This window comes from Centroberyx affinis, unplaced genomic scaffold, assembly GCF_046629955.1.
Source record: "Centroberyx affinis isolate AG114_WGS23_722 - 3 ecotype Tasmania unplaced genomic scaffold, CSIRO-AGI_Caff_v1 ptg000767l_1, whole genome shotgun sequence".
NCBI lineage: Eukaryota > Metazoa > Chordata > Actinopteri > Beryciformes > Berycidae > Centroberyx > Centroberyx affinis.
In genome coordinates, this window is record NW_027279377.1 from 201,036 (window position 1) to 218,843 (window position 17,808).

Sequence of the window (17,808 nt, forward strand, 5' to 3'; positions counted from 1 at the left end):
TGATTACTGTTATTATTGCTTGCCACTTGTGTTAGTTTTGTCGCTTAAACACTTTCTCAACATTACCGTCAATCAATGTAGCCTACAGAGATATAGTAAGTAAAGAAAGAGATTGTGCTATATACATAAAAAAAAAAAACTGTAACTGGGTCTTTAAAATATTTGGAAATGTGTATTGTAAGGGACTTGAAGGAAGTTTATGAGAAGGAAGCGTAATGAGAACATACAATAACATCATAGTAATGGTACCTGCAGTCTGCAGACCTTGCACAGAACCCTAATAGTACTGAACAATCCCGATACGGTGCTCCTTCCAGTTCACCTAGGTTTAGGAGGAAAATAAAATGGATGCAGCAAAGTTATTTGGTAATGTCAGTTATTAGGCACAATCATCTAGTTTCCTTCTTTAATTGTCAGTTTTAAATTAATTAAACAATGTCAGCCTAAACATTTGCAGAAAAAAAAACAAAAATCAAGCAGATTACTCACATGCACTGAGCAGCAGAACCACACAGATCAAGACTGGCAGTTTGGCGATTCATTGTCGTCAGCGTGTTCAGTATTTCTTTCTCGTTGTTGAATTGGACTCGGCCAGGCAGTTCGCAGCTCTAAATCGACACACTTCTTATTCCAGCTTCTTATTCTGCTGTGGCATGACAGTATAAAAAGGGTCTTGTCATGTAGAGGTGGCGCCCTGCTGTCCAATCAAATCATAAGGCCACTGTGTGCTGTTCTGCCTGGGGGAATCACAGCATGGCCAAGGTTTGTTTTTTTTGTTTGTTTACCTGCTTGGTCAGGAGCACAGTGGAACAGGTCTGTTCCAAAGAGGAGTCTGATCGTCGCCTACATAACACCTACAGCACATCCTTCTACATGATTTAAATTTCCTCATGAGATGAGGCCAAAACAAGCAGTGTTTTGGACTTTCCATCATGACTCATAAGTGTCAGTTACATGCAGTTCATATCAAGTTTTGTTATGAAATTATTGAATGATTCATTTAAAAATATATAGTATATATATAATTTGGCCACAAGTGATTGCAATGGAAACAGTGTTCAGCTATACAACATTCTTAGACACAGACATAGGAAGCCAGGTTTGTGTTCAGTGGAAGTTAACTGCTCATCACATCTTTCTCTTTCTATACAATGAAAAGTAAACAATGGATTGTTTCCTGCAATCACTGACTGATTTTACGTCTTTATGAGTTACAAGCCAGGAACCCAAGCAACAGCACAGTATCTAAAGGAGAAAGCAAGATATTCAAGTTAATTCAAAATATATTTATCAGTACAAGGCCACGATCAATGGGGTTGAGAACTACTTTGTTGTGAAGCAGTAACAAAGCATCTGGGCTAGTTGTACACCAGAAAAAAGATCTTCCATATTACAGGTGTTTGGCTTCCTGCTGTGTTTGCCTGTTCTGATACCATAAAACACGACACCGTGAAATGAAACCTGATGATTTTCCATCTTCTTCTGTGTTCACAGTCTTCACCCTTAATACATAAAATGTATGTATTAGGATTAGACAGATATATCGCTAACCGATAGATTGGCCTTTTATTAAAAGTCATATATTGGGCAATATAGACTTTCTCTTTGGTTTGTTTTCATGTAAGATTTTTTTTTGTCTAAGAATAACTTGTGCCCAATACACACACACACACACACACACACACACACACAGAGTCAATCTACTTGATCACGTGTGTGTGTGTGAGAGAGAGAGAGAAAGAGAAAGTGAGTCACTGGTTCACCTGTTCACAGTAACAGAAGATGATATTCTTTCATACAGGGAGTTGTGTACAGCTGATGATGGATCTGATAGCACTGCAGTGAATGTGGCTGCTGGCTCTGGTTAAGTGTCATGTTACTGACCTCAGAGTGAGCCTGACAGGTTCAGATTTTGTCCTGGTTGGCAGATGTTGGTGATCTTTGTGTTTCCTAATGAAAAAAATGACTTAATATCTCTCAGATGTTGTGGACTAAAAATGTTAGGGTGATAAACAAAGTTTCTCTATTTAGCTGCCTTTTGTGCTGATAATATCTTTAAATCTGACTATTTTATGCCTAAAAATTCCAGATTCTAAGTGTTTCCCACAGAATTTTATTTTTTGTCATTTTTGTAATATCCTCTGAAACAGCATTTATTCCATCATGAGACACTAAAACTCTGTATTAAAACCCAGACTAATGAAATTCTTAGGGTGAGCAACTCCTTAAGGCAGAGTAACCCACCACATCTATTCAATGGTAAGTGAAACTCTGGGATAGGTTAACATAAACCAAGTTAAAAAGCCTTTATTTTAATAGCTAATGCAAGGCATAAACATTAAAAACCGGCTCCAATGCAGCACATGATGGCCTTCCTCACTGTTCATGCCATGCATTATCCATTAAAATAAAGGCTTTTTTGTGAGAAGAGTGCCTTGGATCCAGTTTTTCTCTTCTATCTCTTCATGTTTGTAATCATAAATAGACTGGGATTGTTATGATTGAGACACCTGTGGACACATTAATCAATGATTTATAGCATGGTGTTTTTGACAGTCATGCCAAGCTAACCAATGTGGCCAGAAGATCAGATTTGTCACTCGGCCTTCAGTATAAATGCAGCTATTTTGGCAAATTGTCTGTGAGTTTTATATCTACAGTAAATTAACATGTGAAGAAAGCAAAGATAATATATCAATCCTTGCCTCCCCAAAAACAATGCACGAAAGAAAATCACATCTTTATTATTTTCATGTAACAGCTTTCTCTTGGAACATTCACATATTTACAGTCAGTTCAAAACACAGTGGTAAGCATCATTACTGCAGATCTTGAAATGGATCTAATCTTAAACGTATACACCTGATGCTTATGTGCAACCTACTGCTGTAAACTACAGTTTATGTAAAAACCTAAATCCTAGAGAGATATCAAAACTTTACAATAGATCATTGTGGATCGACAGCAATTACAAAAGGAAAACATCTTTGCTAAAAACATCTTTGGAGTGTCTAGGTACATGGAACTTCATATTACTGCCATCAATATACAGAATATATTTACTTTTTTCAACACAGCTGACAGTATGATCAGAAAACAGACACTGAAACCATGTAGAAGAAAAGTACCATGAAGGAGGAGAGATGGATGCAGCATCAATACAGGGCTGAGTTCTCAGTAAGTGCAGTGAAAACAGGGGGAGGGGTACATGGATTCTTTGGCACACTGTGTTAGAGGTAAACAAAACAACTGTCCTAACATTTTTACATTCATTCTAGAAAACAGACAATACTACTGAAAGGTTTGCTATGCCTGGATTTCGACATCTCACCTGCATCAAGTGCTATGTTATTACATTCTGGTTAATAGTTCCTTTGTTGATGCATTGGCAACGCTCACCCTCAGCAAGAAATGAACCAAAATGTCACATTATGGAGCTATGTTAGCATGAAAACTCTCTGTGTGTGGGTTCCACAATGGAGCTGCATGGAGCTCAGTCCCCTGGCGGAGCTGCATCAGAGAGCTCAGCCCCCTAGCGGAGCTGAAGCAGAGAGCTCAGTCCCCTGGCAGAGCTGCAGTAGAGAGCTCAGTCCCCTGGCAGAGCTGCAGTAGAGAGCTCAGTCCCCTGGCAGAGCTGCATCAGGGGGCTCTGAGGCCCATGGCGAGTTTGTCTGGAGAGTTGAGGCCCATTACAGAATCTCCAATGACCACTTTTGGTTCAGTTTCCTCTCGTCAAATGTGTTGAGGATCACCTGGTTCTTGTCATACTGTTGACCACCTGGGAAACAAAGACCATAAAAACAGTCAGTTTTTTTTCTTCCTTTTTGCACACCATGAGACAGTCAAGGCCGAATAAATTCTGGTTCGGATGCATTCACACTATTCCACAAATTGTTACATGAAAAGTAAACTTTCAGAGGGGACTGCATGACGTGGACCGCTTTTTTATGACTGAAGAAGAGGCAGCTGACATTTTCCTAAAACAACTAGGCTCAGTATGGAGCAAGTACTGTTAGAAAAGTTAATAGTAGTTGTTATCTGATCATAAAGAGTAAATATACGTTGTGGGAGTTTCTGCTTAGTGTTTTTAGAATTGGACATAAGTACTGTTTGCTGAAAAAAGTGCATCCTAATTTGTCAAGTGCTGGATCCAGATATTCTCCAGCACTATACAACTGCACTTCCTTAACAGACCAGGAGGTGGAGCCATTGGATTACAACTGAAAAGCAGTCAAGGTGACAGAACTCTAATCTCTGAGTTTTATTCACTTCACACAAAAAATAACTTAAGGAAGATGAGCCAAAGGTTGTAAGATAAGCCAAAGATATGTGACCTTTGATCTCCAGGACCAGGTCAGGCTTGTGGTGGCAGCGCACCAGGCCGTCTGGCGTGACCCTCCACAGCTGGTTGTCCTTGCCTCGCTCCGGGGAAACACAAAGCCTGCTGCCTGCCATCATCATACTGCCGGTGGTCTCAAGGCAGCAGTCCTCCACCAGCTGGAGACACGGAGGAGGTGGAAATGTATTGGCAAGCAGACGGCAAAGTGCAAGACGTCAACTCAAATGAGCACAAAAAAAAATCATAACAGGATATTATGGCTCAATAAAAACTCAGCTTTGGAAACTGAACTGATATCAGAATGAAATATCAGAATGAATAAACACTGGAGTGACTGATGGAACAAAGTGGGCTTCTAAATATGATGAAAGTGCATAAACACACATTTCAACACTGTACTGTAGTTACAATCAGCTCTAACTGAACCTTTATAAAGAACCCTCCACAGAGACATCTGTCATCCTATTCATTTTTTAAAGGGGATTACAGTTTTCCTGTTACTTCCCTATTATTTCCTGTTTTTAATGTTGCTGTCATCACATCCTTACTTTCTGGTAAACAATGAGCCACCCACAGATTAGCAGTGCCAATGAGGAGATACAGTGAGCTGTCCTGTAAGGAAACCTTGAGCAGTGCTTTAGTTGAGAGTGGAGTTGGTATAGTAGGGTACCTTGCAGGTAAGCTGCCCGTCCTTATAGAGCCAGACCTGCTCCACCCCCCCGGTCTCCTCCAGGGTCTGAATCCTCATCAGCATGATGTCATCCAAGGTCCCAGTCAGGGACATCACATGGCCCGTCTCCCTGCTCCGCAGACGGAAGTACATCTGCCTCTGTTGGGGGGAAACATGCAGAACCACTTAGTTTGATTTGATGAAGCTCACCAAATTAGATTCATTATGACTGGTAACACCCAACATTAAGACATTACGTCTTGACAACACAATACAAGTAAAGACTCCAGTTTGCAGTTTTTTTTTAAGTTCATATGGGCCCATACCCCTCCTTTCATACCTGAAGTAATGGGCGCAGGGATCCTATTCGCTGCCAGCTGCTGAACTTGCACCAATCACCCACTTCGCTGGGCTGCAGCAGTATCTGTCGACCGCGGTAGTTACAGCCCTCATACAACACCCATCTGGACAGAGGACAACCAATCACACTTTGTTGCTTAGCTTGATTGGTTTGCATATGGAAATGTAATGGAGGTAAATCCAAGACAAATGTATATTCTATATTATGTATTCATATGAGTTTAGGGCTGCAACTAATGATTATTTTCATTGTCGATTAATCTGTTGATTATTTTCTCGATTAATCGATTAGTTGTTTGGTCTATAGAATGTCAGAAAATGGTGAAAAATGTGGATCAGTGTTTCCCAAAGCCCAAGATGACGTCCTCAAATGTCTTGTTTTGTCCACAACCCAAAGATATTCAGTTTACTGTCATAGAGGAGTAAAGAAACCAGAAAATATTCACAGTTAAGAAGCTGGAATCAGAGAATTTTTACTTATTTTTCTTAAAAAATTACTCAAACCGATTAATCAATTATCAAAATAGTTGGCGATTCATTTAATAGTTGACAACTAATCGATTAATCGATTAATCGTTGCAGCTCTATATGGGTTTAATATTTGAAGCTAAGTCACCTGATTTATACAGTTTCAGTTTCAACACTCAGTGGGTTCCTCACATCACTCTGACATGTTGATGGCACTTAATGAGAACATGTCCAATTCTACCAGCTAGGCTAGCACCATTCAAGGGAATTTCATGCGTCCCTGTTGAACCCTATGCGGGTATATAGAGACCTTCAATGCTTTCCCACTGTACCTTTTGCATGCTCTCAACACAGTGGCAGCGAAGAGTTTAGGGAAAGGTTACAGTGTCGAAAATTAGCTGAGGTGAAATTCAAAATCCTTTTAATATTGGATCATACAATGCAAATATTTACTCGGAGTTGCTAATTAAATTAACCTGAAGAAATTGTATACATACATTCCACCATCCACCACCAGGGAGCGTATGTGTGCATCCAGGCCTGCCTGTGCTAAACTGATGGCTCCAGTCGTCAGCACCACCCTGCGGCCCCTGCAGCCCGCCTTACTGAACAGGACGATGGAGGGCAGAGAGAACTCCTACAGAAGAGAGAGGGAGAGAGAGAGAGAGAGAGAGAGAGAGAGAGAGAGAGAGAGAGAGAGAGAGGGGAAATTGAGAAATGTAGTGTTAGTGTGTTTGTATGAGTATGTATGTGTAATGAGAAAATACAGTAATTCAACTTTTATATTACAGTACTTAGCTGATGCTCTTATCCAGAAGGACTTGCAATGAGTGCAACACTTAAATTCCTAGATCACCAACATTACATGCAACCAATAGTCAGGCAGTGCGAGTATCACACACCTTATATAGTTTTTTAATAATCAAAGTTATAATGTTATTAATGTTATTTATGCCTGTTTATATAGGGACACACACACACACAAACACACACACACTACTCACATGTCCCACGGTCTGTATGGAGCGGATAGTAGAGTCTGGGGATAGGAAGCCCATGGCCTCTGTGTTTGGGTATTCTCCCTCCTCCAGCACATACATGTTCTCTGTGAACTGGCCTCCTTCATACGCCACCCAGCTGACACACACAAACACAGAAGTGCACACACACATTATGGATTTGATACTGATAACTGTCTTGCCAATAATTCAGTATCATCTTTTAAATCACTTCTTAAAACATTTATAGGCTTGCTTTTAAGTCATTTGTTGCTTTTAATCTTAGCTTGTTTCTTAATTCATCAATGTCGGGTGAAGACCCTCGCATCTCCAAAATATCGGGAACTAAGAAAAACAGCTTTGTTTTCAGCTGTTTTGAAAGGGCGTTATGAGCACAATGAGTCATAAAATGTCCTCAACTCATTCAGCAGCATGTTAACCATCAACCAAATTGGAGTTATGGTTTTCACATGACAACAGCGTTTTTTTAAATCAAATTTTGTTTTATAATCAAATTTTTTTGTAATTTATTTTTCTTTCAACCTACTTCCTCCTATTTTTTTTATCTCCCCATTACATATTTTACTATTCTTGTCTTTATGCCTTCCTGCAAAGCACTTTGTAAATTCTGCTTTTAGATAGAAGTGCTGAATAAATAATGTTTATTACTACTTATATAATCATATTAATATTAATAATAGTAGTATAGTATAATAATAGTAATTAATAACTTCCTATATTACTAGAATGCCACTGATATTTCACGGCCGTGTTTGACACTAATCTAGCGGAGCCTACCTGCCAGCCAGAACCCTGCAGGACCTCGGCAGGAAGTCCTCATCCAGAGCGGCTGCACTGTCCTCCAGGACCAGCAGCTTTCCCTGGAAGTCTGGCTCCGAGAACAGCTGCACCTGTAACGCACATCACAACAGCCTTACTGACCCGGGGAGAACACGCCACCAGCATGTCAGAGGGTTGAGGAGAAACAGGCGCTCCGTGTGAAAGAAAGTGAAACGAAGTGATGACTGTCCAGACTCACCTTGAACTTTCTTGATCCTGTCAGTGTGTCCTGTAGAACAGAGGGAGGTGTTAGGAACAAAAGGAACAAAACTTTCAATTTGTCTCTCAGTATGTCTGGTTCTATCCTACCAGTCTTGATCTGGGGTTAGACCAATGTATCAGTGGACAGATAGAAGCAGTTTTCTTTGATTTCATATCAATTCAGCCCTTAACCTGAATTGACAACATTTTGTATGCATGAATGTGTTTTATCATTATTATTATCCTGGGCTTTTCCAGCCTGAGAATTCTGGGGCAAACACTGAACACTTGAAATGTTTTTTGGCATGAAAATGGTGAAAGTTGAAGGAATTTAATATTGGCACAAAATATCGGTTTTGGTATTGGCTTTGACAAAACCCATGTTGGCTGAACCTCACTGTTAACTGTTCCTACTGATCTTGAGACTTCCTTACATGGAAGACAGGCTGTATGGATGAGATCTTGAAGTTGTGGGCTCCCCAGTCCTCTGGGCTTCCGTACAGGCCTTTCTCCAGGACGTACAGCTCTCCGCTGAACCCGGGGTTCTCAAACGCCACCCACCTGCCACCAACACACAAACCACATGCTGACACGCAAACTGGGAAACTGACAGTGACAGATTTATTTATCGGAATATATCGGAAACCAGCGTTGTTTTACATAAAATAACAAAAGATAAAGGTAATGCTTTCACTTCATGATCAAAGAATCCGTGCCATATCATTCTCTCTGTAGCCGCTGGTTCTTCTCGCACCAAATCACTGGCTCTAACTCGACCCTATCGCTAACCAAACAGGAAGTCTGTGCCTCTGAAATGCAGTAAAGCAATTTAGCAGGCGAGCCAGATGCAGAGTAAACATCGGAGTATTATGTGAAGGTGGGATAAAGGTTAAACAAACTCACTGTGTAGCTTAAACGTGCAGTTGGCTGATAGACAAAACCTTATTCAGTCCCGCGCCATGTTTAGTTAGTACGAAGGCTTTATTTTGGATGACCCACTGACTTAGAAAAGTAGTTTTAAACATATTTAAACTTTGCAAAAATATGAACAATGGGGAAATATTCATGTTTTGGGTTACGTAAGAGAGGGCTTTAGCGCTGACGTAGTAGCATACCTGAAGGCAACATTCTCAAAAACTATATGAGGAGGATTGTTAGTTGTGGGTTTTCCAAACTGGATTTACTGCTTACTGTGTGTTCTGTGTTCTATACTTGGAGCAAGGCCTCGCCTTTCTTTGCTGAAACATCTGAAAGGCCTGTAATGTATATATTTGACAGTAACAGTAGTTAAGGATTTAACTTTGAATGCATCGATAAGAATCCTTGCCCTCCAGAGAGGGATGTTTTTTTTCTTTCTATACTTAAGTATCAGCCACAATACTTTTCATATTTGTGTGCTCTGGGGCTGGGTGTGTGTGTTTGTCTGCGTGTGTAAGAGGCTTAAAAGAAACACTTAGTCATGTCTACAAGGTGAGATGAGAAGCACACGCCCAAAAAACTATCAAGGGAAGCACAGCACAGAGACGCAGTGTTTCCCTGCTTCCTTCTTAATACTACAGCTATTTCCTCTAAGCACAGATGTGGAAAACAAATCCTTCACCAACTAATAAGTAAATAAAAACTCATCGACTGCCAATTATCTACTCTGTAACCGCTAAAAACATCGTAATATTTAGTGTTGGTCATGATGTGGGTTATTGGTTATAATAACAGAAACCAGACAGGTATGACTTACACTCCACCCAGGACGTTGACAGACTGGGTCTTGGCACCGAAGCCTGTGTCCTCCATGTTGGGGACGGGACCCAGCAGGTTGACGTTGACCCCCCGCTCCCCGAAGTCCCGCTCACTGAACAGCTTCACACTGGGGGACAGGAAGTCCTGGAGAGCATAATGACACAGTCAAATCCACTGAAAGTGAATTGAAATCACACTTCTTGTGAATACATGAATTGGAAACTGACATTTTCAAATAGATAAATAGATAAATGTACAGAACTGGGTAGTTAGCATGAGCAGAGATATAGAAACTCCATCAACAGAAAATCCAAGGAAACATTTGAGATGATACTTACTGTGCGTATGGGGCGAAGTGACAGGAGTCCGTCCCCGTACCCGCCCCAGTCACTGCAGTGAGGATACTCCCCCTCCTCCAGGAGGTACTGCTGGCCCTCAAAGTCCTCCTCCTCATAGCCCACCCAGCTACAAGGATGAAACACACGGATATATGAGGGGAAAAAAACAGTGTAACATTACCACTGTAGATCAAATGTCACTGGCAACCTCTCATGGTTTATTTCATTCACTAACAATAGAAAAACATACCTAATTACTAGCTAGTCCCATGGCTTTCAACATTTCTCACACATTTGAGAAATTCAGACTTCATAATCAGGTGTACTGATTCCTATACAATGTTAGTCTAGAATCCATTTCATTATTTTCTTGAACCATAATCACCAGGATGAGGAAATAACTCCATCCAGTAACATCAATTTGGCACAGTGGGTGGTGGATTCAAAAATCTCACTATTTTACTGGCCAATTTGACTTTAACAACACAAAAGAATCGCTAAAAATGGTTGTTTGCCTGCCAAAAATGGCTGGCAGTGGAGACAAATTCATCATTCCCATCTGAAATTCACTGGTGGCTAGTGATTATTTCCTGCAGTGATCATTGCCCTGATTCCATTAAATCAGAGATACTTACAGGCCACCAAGTATCTTGAGAGACCCGACTGTCGACAATGTCTTCTTCTTCCCAACATCCCCCTCTGTTTCTTCCTCCTCCTGGCTATCCCCCTCTCTCAAGCTGTACACATCACTCTCCACCTCCATGCACTCTCCGTCAAAGTTGGGCTTCTCAAAAACTAAGGCCTGAATGAGAGAGAAAGGAGGTGAAGATGAGCCTCAGTTGCAGAGACGGGCCCTGTGTGCAAGTGTATGTGTGTGTGTGCCTCTTGAGTATGCGTCTTTTGGCCCATGCTCGTTCCCAGGTAGGATGCCATCCAGTCCCCAGATCCCAGTGCCCAGGGCAAAGTGCAGTGAAACTTGACGCATCTCACACCTGTCAGTCAATGGGGTTCACCACTGGGTCTAGCAGTAGAGACTGACTGTAGGCTGTGAGCCGACAGCGTACAGGAGACCGCGATTGGAAATGTTTCTAACTGGAAGAACAGTGCCCTCTTCCTGTTTTGTGCCATAAAGCAATCTCCCTTTGTGCCGTAAAGTGTACACAATGTAAAATGCAGTTTAGAGGCTGGTCGAAGCTGCTAATCTTGTTTGTTTCATGTCTCAGAATTAATGTGGTAATGATATATTAATGTTAAAATGTTACATGTAGCACCTTTAATGTAAGTTTGACCAACGAGTCTGCTTATTTGATGTTGGACTTTTATGCAAGCACCTTTTAGTGTGCTTACATAGAATTTTTCTCTGTGACTTGACTGCATTTTGATTTTATTAATTGTTTTACTTGGCTCTTTATTTCATGTGGCTTTATTGACTAGGTCTTGAAAAAGAAATTCTTAATCTCAGTGGGACTAACCTTGTTAGATAAAGGTTAATTAAAGAATAAAAATAAATAAACGTATGAATATGGTAACTTACTTTATCACTTCCCTCAAAGAGTGCTACGTCAGAGAGCATTGGTATTATCATACTGTGCCCTTTTAACATCTGTCACATCATCTTTTTTGTTACTATTCTTACATCCATAAATACAAAATAAAACCTAACCCTTGATAAAACCTGAAAAAACTTTACAAAATCTCATCTGTCATTTCTAATATTCGTTGAAGGCACCACTTTAAATCTCTGAATCTCTACTGATAAAGTAGACTGACTCCAAATTCTGAGTACTGATTTCAACATGCAGAGACAGCACCCGCTGGTGCCATGTGCCAGTTCTCCAGGGCCTGTACAGTTTCCCCACCAGCCAGCCAATACACCTGCATTAACACGCTGCAATGTTTCACAACCCTGTGGGAAATACAGCCGATCCATCGTCATAATAAATTCATCACAGATAAATATGTCTAAGCCTTGTCATAGTAGTTGAGGCTTCAGAGGGCGTTGTGGGCCAAATTCAATAAAACATCTGTGATAACCTTATATGACATTTCCTCTCTCATGTACCCGTCATCCCTCTGACACCTGAGACAGATTTCTACAAGGGCTTGTTACATCAAATCCTGCGTCTTTATAAATGTGACATACAGAAATTTGTGTTGAAACTTCATAAGACCGGTATTTTTAGTGTAGAAACGAGTAAGAAAATCCATATTTAACCTTGGATGTGTGTTTTTTGTATTAACAGCAGATATGAATAGATGTTATTGTAATTCAACACTTACCTTAACTTCATTGGGATGCTCCACCTTTATTGCTCCCTGTTATGAAGAGACAGACATTAGACCAAGACAATTCAGTTTAAGCCATTCAAAACTATGTATCACTACAGTACAAACATATGTCCTAAATATGATTTGATAGTTGATTGCTAATATTCTGCAAGTAGGTCAGATGCATATTATATTGTATGTACTGTACCATTCGCAGGGCTCTGAGAGACCCAATGTAGGGCTCAGGGAAACCCCAGGCCTGTGGACAGGGATACTCCCCCACCTCCAACACGGCTACGAAACCCCCAAACCCAGGATCACTGTACACCAGCCAGCTGAAGAGACACAGAGAGAGAGAGAGAGAGAGAGAAAGAGAGAGAGAGAGAGAGAGAGAGAGAGAGAGAGAGAGAGAGAGAGAGTGTGAGAGAGAGGGGTTGTCCTCAACACTCATTTTCAGAACTATAAATTATGGTTAGGGCACCAGAGGGAGTAATGACCATTCCATGAATTATCTATTCACATCACCTTGGAAATACAAAACGCTGCCCTATCTAATTAGAAAATGAAGGCACTAATTACTTTCGCTCTCTACACCATGAGCCAATCGTAAAATCGAAGTACTAACCATCAATAATCAGCAGCAGTTAACATTATGGTAATACCACAAGCTCTAGCGTGCAGACTGCATTCCTCCATGGACAAAACAGATGCTGCACAAAGACCCTGTACATACACTTTCCATACAGTTTGCATCTCTGGCACTGTGCACTGTTGTGGCACTGTGTGCATTGTTGTCAGCAACAATGAAAATGAAAGTGGCAATATGCAAAATACTACTTTGCACACTGCTAACTCCATCCTCACAAGAAAAGTAAAGGTAATTCAACATTAGACATACTGGGGCTGTTTAAATAATGCCACATTACTTCAGTAGCTACCAGCTGAATTGAAGTGAGAGACATAAAAGAACATTTGGTAGCAGAACTTACACTCCAGAGTGGACCTTGATGGAGCCAGTGGTCTGTGGCATCCCATAGGAGCCAATCTCCATGGCGTCGTCGCAGTAAGATGCCCGCCTTCCCAGTCCATTCACCTCAGCAAACAGGTCAATACAAGGTACACTATAGTCCTACCAAACACAAAATAAACATCAGTTGTATGAGGATTTCTAGTTCTTTGTAGGAATGACGTGAAACCAAGACATACAAAACCTACATGGACTGATGACTTTTGTGGAATTTTAGGTGTATTGAAATAGATTGAGAAAACAATTACAGGACAGAACAATAACAATATGGATGTAATATGACGGAACCAAAGATCAATAATATTGAAGAAAGAAATTAATCAGTGACTCACCCTAACTGCCAATCGAAGAGATCCTATGACCATGGGTGCTGTTGGAATGGCCTGACCCATCTGGTCCAGTGTAGTGGGGGTTCCCTCCTCTGCCCACATATTCACTATCTGCTGTGTAGGACCCTCCTCCAGGGCAATGGTACGCCCCTGGAACCCAGGCTTTTCATATAGGACCCAGCTATTGAAAAGAGAGAGACAGAATTACATAACACAATCTATCTATAGTTATTGGAACTTGAATTATGATAGCAAATATGCACATCAAACACAGCCTAAGACAGCAAACATCACTATATACTATGTATATGAATGAGGTATGGCTATACTTACACAGCAGAGTGTTGGTTTGTTATGCTATTTCTTTTATTAAATGTGTCAACCTATCAATCACATTGAGGTGCATGTTAAAACCAAAAGCAAACAGCAAACAGATCTCTCGCAAACAGATGGACTTGTTTCTTCCTTTTTCCCACTCAGTCATACATACCAAAAACTAGGCTTTAAATGTTTATGATACTTACATTTTTATAAAATCAACACTATGACTTTAGACTGGCAAGCAGACCCTTACCATCCTCTGGTGACTCTGACTGAGATAACAGGAGACAGCTTCATCGTGGTGGCATCCTCTACGTCATGGTGTATCTCGAAGGCCTCCCCTCCAAACTGAGCATGCTCATGTATGAATATCTGAACCAGGAAGTAGATATTTCAGTACAATATATGGCATTTTATCATTGTGATCACATTTCTACAATTGGGCGTAAAAAGCATTTAACCGTACCTTTCCAGGCCTTTTATGGAACCCTCTTACTTCAGGTATCTGCGAGGAAACATAACATTTCAATTACCTTAAACTTGTGCTGCAAATTGATCTTAAAGGTTTCAGACCTGTAGAATGATTAGCTTGTTTGTTAGTTTGTTGGTTAGCTTGAGAGCAATGAATGAACACACTGCTTGCTGTGGAGGAAGTATTATTGCATCTTCCTTGTGCTTATCTAAACACAAATATGTTCTTTGCATAGACCTGCTATATTTGCATGTTGATTCTAATCCTGACATGTAACAGAGTAGATGAGCTCATGTTGGCAGGGATTTCTGTACATTTTCTAGACTGACAACATTCTCCTTTCACCTGTCCTCACTTGCAAATGATTCCTGGCTTTGTTCCAACATCACACAACAAAAACTGCATTCTGTTCAAGTTAGAGAGAAATCACCATGGAAATAACAAGGAGATATCAGCACTTTGAAAAGGGTGAAGAATTCTGCAATGCCTCTCCATGTTCAAAAGTCCTTGCAGGTCAAAACCCATTCAGCTGTAAGAATGAATCACTCTTTTGTCAACAGTGAACACTGTGGTGAAGTAATATGAGAGGCCCTTGTGGCAGGGAGGGGCTCAAATCACTGTGTCTTAGGGCATTCATTTCTCTATCATTTCTATAATTGCTTGTTATGGTAAAAACTAAAAGCACACAATGAAATAAATTACTGCAGCCTTTCATTAAAATATTTAAACACCTACCTTAGTTTTAGAAGTAGGAAGTCCATTCCCAGAGATCTGCTGGATAGAGTTGCTGGATAGAGGTAGTCCAGCAGGGCCCTTCAGGCCCATGTCAATTTGAGGAAGTCCTGCAGTCAGACCCTGGTCCATAACAGTACTTCCCTTAGGATTCAGCTTAGTCTTGGTAGTCTGTGTGGAACCCTGGGAAGCGTCAGATATACCTTTGTCCTTCTTGAGGTATTTTTCTAAGTGATCAGGCAGCTTTATCTCTGAGAACGAGGGAAGAGGAGGAGGAGGAGGAGAGGAGGGGCCGTCACTTGCTGAGTCACTAGCTGCAGCTACACCCACACCCACAAGTGGGCCTGGATCCATACCTTTCACACCTGCCTTATCTGTCCCTATGCCAGGCAGAGGTGGATGAACAATTCCCTGTTTCCCAAGGGAAGGGAGGTCCTGTTGTTGGCTGGATGGAAGTGCGCCATTTGGGGCTGAGGTAGTTTCCTCTTTGGCCTTCCTGGAGGACCTAGGTGAACTCAGTAGGCTAGAGAGGATGGACATCCTTCCTAGTCGCGATGTGAGCTTCCCAGGCTCTTCTCCGTTGTTTTGTACCTCTTCCTTTCCTGCTTCAACTTTTGCCTCCTCTTCGACTTTGTAAGTGAGACCTTTTTCTGTACCTGCACGTTTTGCCAAGCTCTTTCCTTCCCTGTCAGCGGCCTTTTGTTTTATCACCATAGCTGGTGAAGGATCCCTAAAACCTTTGTCATTTTTCCTCAAACCAAAGCGGAATTCTTCGGGGTCAAATGTTTTCTCAAAACGGTCCTCCTTGATGGCGGGCATGGCAAAAGGTGGAGATGGGATTTTCTTATGACTGTGCTTCTTTGGAGGTAGTGAGAAAGGAATGCCGCCCTCTTTAATGCTCCTGATGAAATTGTCAAAGTCATCAGACTCTAGGGTTTCATCCACACTGGCTGTGGCACTTGGTCTTCTTCTGTGTTCCTTCTTCTGAGGATGTTTTGGACCATGTTCCACGTCTAACCAGTTAGATGGAGATTCGCTCTTCAGCGAAAGAGTCTGAAGTGGAGTAGATGGTGTCACTGAAGCAGGAAGAGACAAACCAGCATTGGGTGTTGTCTTTGAAGGCTTTGGTACATCACCGAGGATCAGGATATTCTTTTCTCTTGGAGACGACGGTTCTTCTTTTGAGCCTCTTTGTGTAGCAACAGTCCCTGTTGATGACTCATTTGTTTTAGCCTCTTCTCTGCTATCTTCATTCCTCTTCTGACCTTCAGTGCTAATTACGTTTGGCTCTTGTTTTGAGTCTGTCTTGTTAAATACGCTTTTATCTGAAACAACAACGGGTTTGTTCTCTTGTTCTGAACCTTTTTCCTTCCTCACTGCATCTTTTATGACAATGGATTTTGATTCCTGTTTGGTGTCTATCTTTGATGCCTTCACCTGCTGATCTTCTTGCTTTGTCTCTTTATTTCCATCTTTAACACCTTCTTTGATGAGGATCTTATGTTCCTGTTTCACATCAATCATAGTGACTGCATTTTCAGGTGTGCTGACACTTGATTTTTCAGGTAATTTGGTGTCTTTTCTCTTCTCCTCCAGAGATTTTGTGCCTACTGTCTCTGGTTCTGAGTTACAATTTGGACGTTTGGATTGTGTTGATTGATCAGTGTTTTTCTCTGGCTTTGTAACCTCCTTCTCATTTTGGTCTTTAACAATTATGGCCTTGAGCTCCTTTTTGATGCTAATTTCATTGTCAGTTGATGTCTTCATCTCCTGATCCACTTGCTTTGTCTCTTTATCTCCACTCTCTGCATATTCTTTCAAAAAGATCTTAGATTCCTTTTTTGTATCAACTACAGTGACTGCATCAGGGAGTACACTCAATTTTTCTGCTTGTTCTGCCTCTCTCTGTTTCTCTTCTGGAGCTTTTGTGCCTACTGTCTCTGGTTCCTGTACCAAGTTAGAATTTGGACTTTTGGATTCTGTTGATTGATCAGTGTTCTTCTCTGGCTTTGTAACTTCCTTCTTATCTTGGTCTTTAATAATTATGGACTTGAGGTCCTTTTTGGTGCTAACTTCAGAGTCACTTTTCTCCATTGCAGTCACATTCACCAAACTCGTCATCAATGACTTCTTTGTTTTAGTGTCTTCTTTGGTACCTTCAAATTTCTGAGCTTTAGTGCTTACAGATTTTGATTCTGGAGTTGACTCCATCTGTGAAATTATGCTCTCCTTTAAAACTACATTGTGTTTGTCCTCTTGTTTTGTGACGCTGTCTTTCACCTTCTCATCTTTTGTGAAAGTTTGTTTGGGTTCCTGTTCAGTGTTCATCATTGATGTCTTCATCTGCTGATCCGCTTGCTTTGTGTCTTTATCTCCACCCTCTGCATATTCTTTCAAAAAGATCTTAGATTCCTTTTTTGTATTGACTACTGTGACTGCATCAGGGAGTACACTAATTTTTTCTGCTTGTTCTTTCTCTCTCCTCTTCTCTTCTGGAGCTTTTGTGCCTACTGTCTCTGGTTCCTGTTCTGAGTTTGAATTTGGACGTTTGGATTGTGTTGATTGATCAGTGTTTTTCTCTGGCTTTGTAACTTCCTTCTCATCTTGGTCTTTAATAATTATGGACTTTTTGGTGTGAACTTCAGAGTCACTTTTTTCCACTGCAGTCACATTCACCAAACTCCTTATCGATGACTCCTTTGTTCCAG

At 41.0% G+C, this 17,808-nt stretch overlaps 1 protein-coding gene across 1 annotated transcript; it reads right to left on the bottom strand.

Moving 5' to 3' along the window:
• Positions 1–2,734: 2,734 nt before the first annotated feature.
• crybg1a (crystallin beta-gamma domain containing 1a) lies at positions 2,735–17,782 on the bottom strand. Its single transcript, XM_071520113.1, has 19 exons — positions 15,104–17,782; positions 14,363–14,401; positions 14,150–14,268; positions 13,579–13,756; positions 13,209–13,348; positions 12,428–12,554; positions 12,232–12,267; positions 10,587–10,753; positions 9,952–10,078; positions 9,612–9,757; positions 8,311–8,437; positions 7,875–7,904; positions 7,634–7,746; positions 6,842–6,974; positions 6,335–6,474; positions 5,350–5,473; positions 5,010–5,168; positions 4,335–4,497; positions 2,735–3,778 (listed from the first exon to the last, which is right to left on the bottom strand). Exons 1-19 carry the CDS (start codon positions 17,441–17,443, stop codon positions 3,690–3,692), a joined length of 4,497 nt encoding a protein of 1,498 aa, XP_071376214.1. The 5' UTR covers positions 17,444–17,782; the 3' UTR covers positions 2,735–3,689.
• Between the last annotated feature and the right edge of the window lie 26 nt (positions 17,783–17,808).

Excerpts from the sequence above, each read along its gene's own strand:
- crybg1a (XM_071520113.1), bottom strand. The coding sequence starts at position 17,443 with ATGAAGACATCAATGATGAACACTGAACAGGAACCCAAACAAACTTTC. Across the intron at positions 12,268-12,427 it reads CTCTCAGAGCCCTGCGAATG|GGAGCAATAAAGGTGGAGCA; the intron begins GTACAGTACATA and ends TCTTCATAACAG. Across the intron at positions 4,498-5,009 it reads ACGGGCAGCTTACCTGCAAG|CTGGTGGAGGACTGCTGCCT; the intron begins GTACCCTACTAT and ends CCGTGTCTCCAG.